The sequence below is a fragment of the Alosa sapidissima genome, chromosome 12, assembly GCF_018492685.1.
Source record: "Alosa sapidissima isolate fAloSap1 chromosome 12, fAloSap1.pri, whole genome shotgun sequence".
NCBI lineage: Eukaryota > Metazoa > Chordata > Actinopteri > Clupeiformes > Clupeidae > Alosa > Alosa sapidissima.
The window spans coordinates 36,574,914-36,585,412 of NC_055968.1; the positions used below are offsets into that span (position 1 = coordinate 36,574,914).

The following is a 10,499-nucleotide window of genomic DNA, read 5'->3' on the forward strand; positions in this document are numbered from 1 at the left end:
ACCTCGCGAAATAGTGGGCGTTGCAATCCACAGGTAACTTCTGATAGGATGTGACTATTTTGTTATCAGTGTATGTTTTTAGTCTGCAGACGCAACTTTTTATTAGCATGCCATGTTTTTTTTGTGTTGGCGCATGTTTCTTTTCTTTTCTTTGTGTGTAGGTTAATAATCTACTAATGAGGATGACGTGACTTGACTATATTAACTATCATGAGAAAAACCGAGAGAACAAATCCATAGGCTACAACAACAAATATAAAACTGATATCATGATTTATGCCCTTCACGTTAAATGTTATTTTCCCTTGCATGATTTAAAGAAAGAAAGCGCAACTAGGTTAGGCCTATCAGGATATCTGATAGCCTATTGCAGTTTGCCTAATAAATATTTCAAGTGTAAGAAGTTTCGATTTCATCATCTAGGTTACTTTCATCCTGTCTTTGGGCTATGACTGAAAGGACATTTTGTATGGGTCAACTAACACACACACACAAACCCCTTTTGTCATCAGCCTTTCGCATGGATGGCCAGCACTCCTTACATCCTTGTGTGGAACATGGTGTGTGTCAGCATAATGATGGAAAGATATTCTAACCTCTTTTGGACTACATTGGTTTCTTGGCACATTGGTGCCTGTATGGTCACAGTAGACACAGTCTCCTGATCAAACCTTTATCTTTTGGGATGGCTGTCGGTCAGATTTCAGCGCTGCCTGCCATCAAAGGCTCCAGGACATCTTTGAAGTAGGCTATGCAAACCGGTGAGACAGGGCCACTTGTAAGCACCTGGTGCAGAGGTTTCAGTTCAACAACTTTAGCTGCCACAGGACTGCAAATGCCTGAGGCTATGCGATGTAGATGGTGTCAGATAGATCCCCATGTATATGTCAGATGTATGGTATATGTCAGATGTAGATGTATGTCAGATGTAGATATGGTATAGCCTATGTCAGATGTGGTATACAGTATGTCAGATGTAGATATGGTATATGTCAGATGTAGATCCCCATGGTATATGTCAAATGAAACAGGCTAGTCAGGCATGGAAATTGGGTGTAGACTTCCCCACATGACATCAGCTACCAGCCCCACTACTGTTTTGCTCTGCTTCTATGTCATGTCATGAAATAATAATAAGGCCTCCAAATCGGCTCAGATGACGGTTTCTTTCAGTCATAGCTTACCCCAGTGTTTTTCAACCTTTTTTGTGCCATGGCACACTTTTGACACTTAAAATGTCCCACGGCACACTAACATCCTGTGTGAAGAAAAAACGTACATACCATAGCCTAAAATTTCAAATAATACACAGATATGGCCTTATTATGGCTTCTATGCAAGACCTGCTCAATAAAACAAGCGCCCTCTGTTTCATTTGTAGGTGACTATATCTAATTTAATTGTTGTTATGAACTGGATATGTGATGATTCTGTGAATACTGGATATGGGGCCCCCGTTTTACAATGCCTGCATACCACAAATAGTGCAATCATACAATCAATGAGAGCATGTGGTTATAAATTCTTTGATGCAACAGTTGCTTTTCTGGACCAGTGAGTGACATTTGGGTAATTTTCTGTGGCACACCTGATGATTGGCACAGTGGTTGAAAAACACTGGCTTACCCTATTATATTAGCCTGTGGCAGGAATACACAAATGTAAGCCTCCTTAAGTCATCGTATTATTTTGGTTTCAACCTGAAGACTCTACCTGTATCACATGACAAGAGGATCATTCATTACTCTATTGTTCCCTTTTCAGGAAATTACCCCTGGCAGGTGGGTGTGAGGTGACACACCTGCTTGAAAATAAATAGTTGATGCCCCTCTGGTGACAAGAGACGGCAGAATTGTCTGGCAAGATATACGCCAGGGCGTCAGGGGCACTATGAGCTCAACAGCTCTGCAGTCACGTCATTTTGTCTATAGTGCAAAGAGTTACACAAATGAAACAGACTATTTACAACAGTAAGTAAGTAAGAACGCTTTTATTTATATATGCACCTCCCCTAGTCCTATAGTAGGCCTACAACAGAACTAAGAGAAGAATCAGAATCAAATTAGAATGGAAAACACAGAAAGTAAATTAGGTAATTAAAGTTGGTAGAATAACAAATTTGTGTAAAATCAATTAATTCAAAAAATAAACAAACAATAAATAAAGTAGACCTTTAAAAATAAAACCATAAGCCAATTAGACTGAACTAAGACAGAGGGGAAAAAGATGGTCTGTAATTGTGGGTCTCAACTTGGGCTAGGATCCAGGGGGCAGCAAAAGTTGGCCTAGATTTAGCTATAAGGCAAAACCTTAACATGAACTCTGACTAACCACCAGTGGAAAATATATTCACAGATGTTTCATCAAAACAAAACATAAACGACACCCTTATGGAACTAGTGATAGCCTAATACTGTAAGATAGCCTACTATTTCTATTGTAGGCCTATAAAACAGGCCTTCTAATAGCCTACTTTTAAAATATATTTGGCCTGTGTAGGCTATGGACCCTTTCAACAAGGTAAACAAAAACAATGCTTGAACGTTCTATTTGGGCCCCAATCTACTTCCTCTGCATTAAGATAACATATGGAATGTTAAAAAGGAAGTCTTGTGGGGCCAACTATGATGCTGATAATGGAACTCTCTTGAAAGGGTCCATACAATGTATATCCTACTCATGTCCCATAATACCAATGGTGTAGTATAGTGGGTATACTGTGGTGTAGTCTAGTTAGCTGTAGTGGGTATACTGTGATCAACCCCAAATGTTAATACCTATTTTAAGTGAGATGGTGATGCTTTTGAAGCAGAAACTAAACATATGATCTTTAGCCTAGATCGAGAAAGTGTGACCTTGATGCCTATGTTATCACGTCTGTGTAGCTACTTCCAATGATTATAGTGGACGCTAATCCTCTATGCCTATATGTATACATCTGTAGAGCAAGCAGTGTCATATCTTCAATGTGCATTTGATTGTGTGCAGAAATCCTTTACAGGATTAGGTCTTGCTTCTATTTAGAAAACAGAATGATCATTATTCAAGCAACTAGTCCTACTATGGTGACATTGTGTGTATGCATGCGGCCCCTTCATCACTTGATTTCTTGAGTTTATCACAGTTCACTATGTTTCATAAATGGGGATGGGGTTAGAACTCATCACTGTAACTATACCAAAATGTAGGATGGTCTTCCCTCTATGATAGGAGGGAAAGGCACACCCCCCTTTTTGTTTATAAGGCATTACTGGGAAATTACCTTTTTACCTAACTTCTCTTCTGAACATGAAATCAATCTGCCACAACACGTTCACAGGGATTATTCAAACTCCTCAAATTACATCTGAATTTGGTGAATTAGCTTTTACATTTTTTGCATGTAATAAATGTTGTTTTTGTACAATGTTCTTGCTTTGACTAATGTTTAGTCCTTTATATTATTATTATTATTATTATTATTATTACTATTATTATTATTTATACATATAGGCCTACATATTCCCTTAACCTATTATTTATTAGTATTATTATTATTTTATTATTATTATTTTGTTTAAATTATTTATTATTTTTATTTTCCTTTTGTATCTTTTTATTGTTCTTGTTTTGTTATTTTGATTATTGTTGTTGTATGTTTTGTTGGCAATTTTCTCCCTGAATAGAAAAACGGTTGATGATGATGAAATAGCAACACAGAACACATGGTATCTCTTGGATAATGAATGATTGCTTGTGCAAAGCTGATTCACACATTGACATTAGGCCTAGGAGTTCATTCGTTTGCAAGCAATATAGCTGTGAATAGGCCTAGGCCTATGATTTGTTTCACATTAATCCAATGGTGTCTTTAAATAAGAAATTTGTTAAATGATTTGAAAAATGACTTAAACCAATGAAAATGTGTTTAGCAATAGATGACTTCTGCTCTGATAAGAAAGTGAAGATCAAGTGGATCCCAGTTTCATCAAGTTTATCAGTCCAATCGAGAAAAACTGTAAATCATTGAAGTGGACGGAATGTGTGCGACACCCGGTGGTCAGGCTCTTGGACTGGGTGACGGCAAACTTTCTTTTAGGCCTACTGTCTATGCTGCAGACTCAGACAGGACACCTGTGATCACAGATTTTAGAGCGAAACGCCCAATGCGCCTTTGAATCATTGCCTGTGATTTTGGATTCCAACCAAAGATTCTAGAACAGAGTCTTTGATTCCAACATTGAAAAGTAGCTTCTAGCAGAGAGGGTTAAAGCAAAGATCCTTGATTACTAGCAATCAAGGATCTTTGCTTCTAGCAAAGATTTTAGAACAGAGCTCCGCTCTAGAATCTTTGGCTTCTAGGCTATGTTGTCTGTTCTGAATCTAAACAACATGAGACGTCAGAATATCACAGTTATGTTTAAACGGAATTGTTTTCACAACAGTGCATCGTATCAACTTCACCTTGTCAACACATTGTTTCAAAAACTCACAATTTAGTTTTCTAATAGCAGTCCGTTCAGTGACCGCATGAGCAGGCATACATCTCTCTTCTGAGATATTTGTAATTTAATAGTATAACAAAGTAAACCTGTATTGTCTAAATGGACGAATCAGTCGCTGGAAGGGACGTGGATATGTTTTCTGGGGTAAGTTAAGGTTAACATTGATTAAATTAAGCCTTGATGTTAGCGATAGATTTCATAATGTAAATGTGACTAATGTTAGCAAGCTAGTGCTATCACTAACGTTAACATTAACGCCTATCCGGAAGTGTTTAGTTCACTTTAGTGATAACAGTTATCTTAACAGCTGTTAATTTCGCAAAAACCGGATTTAATTATTTTACAAATATAATTTTAATGTTCTTTGGCCAAAGAGTGAACTTATCCCATTTAGCCTAACATTATTAACGTTACTATCTATAACATATTATATAACATATTACTTTTGTCTACATTTTACATTCAGAGCTAACATAGGCTTTTTTTGTTTGGGTTAGCACTCTAACGTTAGCTATAAGTATAAGTATCCCGTAAGGGAAATTTGGTCTCTGCTTTTATCCCAATCCGTGAATTAGTGAAACGCACACAGTGTACACAGTGAGGTGAAGCACACACTAATCCCGGCGCAGTGAGCTGCCTGCATCAACAGCTGCGCTCGGGGAGCAGTGAGGGGTTAGGTGCCTTGCTCAAGGGCACTTCAGCCGTGCCTACTGTTCGGGGTTCGAACCAGTAGGCCACGGCTGCCCTGCTCTGATATGAAGAGCGTAGCTAGCTAGCCAATAGACTTCAAGTGTATAATTGATCCCGTGAGGGAAACCGCGTAGGCTACTGCTTACTGCTTACAGTACATAGGATAAACTTTTACTAGTTAGATGGACAAATGCTTATTCAGAATTGCGTGAAATAAACCAAATGCAGTTAAGGTTAAGGCATGTCCTCTCTGCTTTATTTTCACCTTCAGCTCATGGAAGACCTCTACAGTGGGGCCTTGCTGCATGTTATGGTTGAAGACTTCAAAAATTTGGTGACTTGGACTCATTCTCACTCCACCATATGTCCACACATCCCTTTTCCAGAGGAAGGATACAGGTTGGAGGAGGTGAATACTGTTGTGCTTCCATGGAACTGTTCTGCTGGCCATGCGTACAACTGGCCCATGATGTCACTCTCAGACAAGGTTAGGGAGGCAAAGAAGGTCCTGAGTGAGACGAAGAAGAGGAAGAGAGTCTCTCTTCAAGCAGAAGAGGAGTTAGAGTTTACAGAGGAGCCAGCGGACCTTAGTGTTGCTCAGGAGGAAGGTCCAGCTGAATTGGACAGCAGCCGAAGCAGCCTTGTCACTCACGTGTCAGGGGAACATGGGTTTGATGTCAGCAGTGAGCAGAGAGAGGTCCCAACCCCAGACTTGCCCAAAGCGAAAACTCCAAAGAAGAAGAAACCTCTGTGTGTCAGCACTGGGGCGCCCCAAGAGCAGGCCTCATCCTCCGCCATGTCCTCAGCCTCCGCCATGTCCGCCGCAGAGAACAGCGGTTCCCCCAGTCTGCCCCAGATCCTCAGACTGGCCCAAACTGCCCTCCATCATATTGAGCTCTTTAAAGATGATTTCGCCGCCAGCGGGTCTGTCCTCGACGACTCCCTGAACAGCATGCACCTGGAGGACCTTGGCTCGGACACGGACAGCGCCAAAGAGGACGAGCTCATGAACAGATCTCAGAGCGGTGGTGGGGACGCTGCCTCCACCACGCCATCGTGTAGCCAGCGGAGGGCACAGTCTGAGGGGCAGACGCCATCGTGTAGCCAGCGGAGGGCACAGTCTGAGGGGCAGCTCTCCCCAGGCACCCCCGAGCCCCCTCCCGCCGAGTCCCCCCTCGCCGGGCCCTCCACCGCCCCCTGCTCCGCTGGGCCCAAGAGCGGCAAGAAGGCAGCAGCGACCAGAAGTACGTGCTGGACCCAAAGTCGATGATGTGATTTCAGTGTCTGTGTAAACTAGGCCTATATATGAATGACATAAATTGCATTAATTTGTTTGTTTGTAAAAACAAATCCTGAAATGTGTTCTGTAGTAAATGACCTTTCCTCTGGTCTGGTCTCATGAGGATGAACCTGAGGATCACCTGCCGTCTGTTCAGCTCTACATCCCTCTTTTGTCTCGTCTTTCTGCCTGCAGGAAAATCCAGGGTAATCCTGGGAAGCATGTGCAGCCTGATGTCCTTCCCGTCGTGGCGCACGTCGACGCATCCGGACGACTCGCGCTTGCTGGGCAGACTGGCGCTAGTGGAGCTGGACGTCCTGCTGGGGTCCTATCTGCGCTACCTGTGGGAGGGAGGCAACCGGCATCTCACACACGCCTTGATGGTCCTCCAGGCACGCTGCATTGACCGACACCTCAAGGTGGGTGTGCCTCTAAACACTTCTCTCAGCCTAGAGGGCAATTTAAGAACAAAGCTAAATCCACTGCGGGCAAATCCCTCCATTCAAGACAATGACAAAATCAGTAGATGATGTGAGTTTGTGGAAGATTGTTGAAATGTGTGGAGAAGCTGACATACCGCTATGTCAAGCAGTGCCACTCCCAGACGCGAATGTCAGCAGCCTCAAGCAGACTCGCAGACCCACCATTCAAAAAGTGCTGCAATAGATTCTCACTGACAAGAGAGCGAAACACCAAGCCCCTTACCATTATTTAGCCATACTTCAATGGAGATGTGTGCTAACGATGGTAGGCTAAATACTCTAGAAAACAACAAATATTTAAAATGAAACATGAACTTGAAACTTGCAGCCTAGTTATGGCCATGTAGTTGAAGTTATGCAGGCACTAGGCCCTAACTGTTGTTTTTGAGCAGAGATTTGTTGAATATTTGGCTAAATGTTGAAGAACTTTGAATGATTGGCTTTGCTGAATATTTAAAAAGATGAATTGTGTCTGTCATTGAGGTTTTTTTATAGGTAGATGCTGCTCAAGTTAAATGTAAAAAAAAAGAAAAATCCGAAACAACTAAAATTAAATCTGAAAAAACGGAATTTGAGAAATAACTACAGAATGTAATTCCAGGGAATTGCGAGTGCATGAAAATGTAAAAATGGCTGCTGAATGAAATATTGTTAAATATTGTCTAAAATATAATCTAGGTAAAAAGATGGCGGTCAGATAGAGAAAAAAGCTGGCGGGGAGTCATAGTTGATGACAGCTGACAGTTGGAATGGCCCAACAGTTAAAGAGTTGAGTAGTTTAAATAGTTAAATTATTTTATAGCGAATTATTGTAGTGAGTACTTTTATTTTGAAACAGTTGTGGGCAGACAAAACAGTTGGCGGGAGTCATAGTTGATGACGACTGACAGTTTGAATGGCTGAACAGTTAAATAGTTGGTTCGTTAAAATGGTTAAATTATTTAAAATGGAATTATTGTAGTGAGGAGTTTTATTTCGAAACAGTTGTGGGGAGAGGAAACAGTTGACGGGAGTCAAAGTTAATGACAACTGACTGTTGCTAGAGTAGTTATGGTGGTTGCTATGCTGGTTGCTAGGTTAATGATGTTGGTTGCTAGGTTTTAACTGTGAATGTGGTTGCTAGGCTGTTGCTAGGGTACTTGAAGTTGTTGCTAGGGTGTCCATGGTGGCTACTATCAGAAATAAAGGAGTTACTACAGTGGTTTGCTAGTATAATCATCTTGGTTGCTATGGAAACTGACATAGATGCTTAATTTCAATAGTTGCTAAATTGGTTGCTAGGTAGGTGATGGTTTAATATAGTAGGCTAGAGGCATAGTTGATGATAACTGACAGTTGGAATAGTTGAACAGTTAAATAGTTGGATAGTTTAAATGGTTAAATTATTTAATATGGAATTATTGTAGTGGAGACTTTTATTTTGAAACAGTTGTGGGCAGAGGAAACAGTTGAACAGGATGTGTAGTCTTAAGAGAGCCAGATTGTGTGCTTAAAGCCTGAGACAGACAGTTGCTGGAGGTGGCCGGAACCATATGGCTCTGGCTGGAACACTTGGCATAGGATTCTAAGTGCCCTATTGTGATGACATAATCGCCAATGTTAAGTCTATGGGGAAATTTTTAATAGTTTTTAATTAATAGTTCAAAAAGTATAAAAGTTACAAATTTGAAAAATACATTCCACACCTGTCCTAAGTAAGACCTACGTAACGCAGTTTGAATGAAGTTTCTACGTTAAACGGTTGAAGCCGCATTAGACGCGGAAAAAGCGTTAGAAGAAGAATAAGAAGAAGAAATCGGATAACAGTAGATTGCATTTTCATGCACTCTAATAAAACGGATTTCATAGGGCCCTATTTCTGTGCTACCAGAAATGCCTTGACAACGCCCATGTTTGTTTATGCTGTTGAAAGCATATATCTTAAACCATTGTGTTATATGTGCTCATTTACTGTAAATATAGACAAAATTTACGGTTATACTGTATGTACTGCTCAAATTTCCCTCATGGGATCAAAAGAGTATATACCAAAGCTCTGTTCTAGAATCTTTGGTATATACTTATACTGAGGTGATATTTCATGGAATATGATTTGGCCAATAGCATGAATATTTGGTGAACTCTATTGTTAAAATGGTATGTGATAATCTACTGCATGCCAGAATGCCTGTGTATGACTGATGGTTGGTGTATTGGAGTGTATGAGGTGGTAACTGGGTAGTCTGGTGTATTATGGGGTGGTAACTGGGTAGTCTGGTGTATTATGGGGTGGTAACTGGGTAGTCTGGTGGTAACTGGGTAGTCTGGTGTATTATGGGGTGGTAACTGGGTAGTCTGGTGTATTATGGGATGGTAACTGGGTAGTCTGGTGTATTATGGGATGATAACTGGGTAGTCTGGTGTATTATGGGGTGGTAACTGATTGCGTGTGTTTCAGGCGCAGGGTTGCTTCCTCAGCATGCGGCGGTCTCCTGAGCTGCCCGTGACGCATCAGCTGTTCGAGGAGTACTGCCAGGCGCTACGTGAGCGCGAGACGGACCGGCACGGGGCGGTCATTTGCAGCGTGACCGAGACAGAGGAGGAGGAGCTGAGGCGTCTGGGCGTGCTCGGCCGCGGCTCACCTGAGGCCCTGCTGCACCTGGTGCTCTACAACAACATCCGCACCTTCGGCCCCGTGCACCTGTACCGCATGTGGCCCGTGCCCGCGGGGAAGTTCCGCTTCATGCGCGTGGCGCCCGCGGAGGTCGGCGCCCGGCCCGTGCTGGACTGCCTGGAGTGGGTGGACCCGGCCGACCCCGAGCAGCTGCCGCTGCGCATGCTGGCCTCGCCCGACGACCCTCTGCGCTGCCCCCTGGAGGACTTCCGCCTGTACGCCACCAAGCACACCAGCGGCTTCCTCAGCCATCACGACACCGTGTACTCCAACACGCGCAGCGGAGTGGACCTGCAGAGCAGCGAGTGGTACATCCGCACGCCCATGAGCAAGCTCCGCATGGACAAGGTCCTCAGCGGGCTGGTCCAGAGGATCGAGACCGTGCGCGCCATGCGAGGAGCCATGGCAACCGTCTCTAACTGCGGTCTGGGCCAACCGTTTTAGTGTGTCATTATGTTGGACGCAGTGGAATAGGATACCTTATGATATTATGACAATAATACATATAGTTATATAATACAAGAAAAAAGAAGCATATGCCAAGGGATTGTTTAGGAATTACATAATATGTTTATAATTAAAGATGAGTTAAACTGCTGACATGTTCTGGTTTGTTTTCTGCCTTGGAATGATGTCATTTCTTAGAACTATTTTTGTTTAGGTCTTTAAAAGCGAGGCCCAGTGTTTTGTGATGTCAGTTTAGTTATTGTGAAGTGAACACATATGGACGCCTGCTGCTTCTACAGTTGAGATGGAACACAAGACAAGAGGAAAGGGACCAGTTAGAATCGCACACTTCCCTAACAGATGTGTTGCCCATGCAGATGTGTGTGTGTGTGTGTGTGTGTACAGGGATAAACAGATTTGAAGTCTGCACAAATGTGTGTGAGAGGTTAGATAGATGTGAAGTC

General features: G+C 42.4%; 1 protein-coding gene across 2 annotated transcripts; it reads left to right on the forward strand.

The window, feature by feature from the left end:
• The first annotated feature begins 4,367 nt into the window (after positions 1-4,367).
• On the forward strand, positions 4,368-10,185 carry LOC121678451. 2 transcript variants are annotated; one of them, XM_042058035.1, is made up of 5 exons: positions 4,368-4,628; positions 5,446-6,418; positions 6,649-6,872; positions 9,373-10,072; positions 10,140-10,185. In XM_042058035.1, exons 1-4 carry the CDS (start codon positions 4,584-4,586, stop codon positions 10,030-10,032), a joined length of 1,902 nt encoding a protein of 633 aa, XP_041913969.1. In that variant the 5' UTR covers positions 4,368-4,583; the 3' UTR covers positions 10,033-10,072; positions 10,140-10,185. The 2 variants fall into 2 exon arrangements, with proteins under 2 accessions (XP_041913969.1, XP_041913968.1); XM_042058034.1 differs by having other exon boundaries at positions 9,373-10,185.
• Positions 10,186-10,499: the final 314 nt, after the last annotated feature.

Bases quoted from the DNA above. Each gene is read 5' to 3' on its own strand.
- LOC121678451 (XM_042058034.1), top strand. From the start codon at position 4,584: ATGGACGAATCAGTCGCTGGAAGGGACGTGGATATGTTTTCTGGG. The intron at 4,629-5,445 runs GTAAGTTAAGGT...TTTCACCTTCAG, and splicing joins ACGTGGATATGTTTTCTGGG to CTCATGGAAGACCTCTACAG. The intron at 6,873-9,372 runs GTGGGTGTGCCT...CGTGTGTTTCAG, and splicing joins GCATTGACCGACACCTCAAG to GCGCAGGGTTGCTTCCTCAG.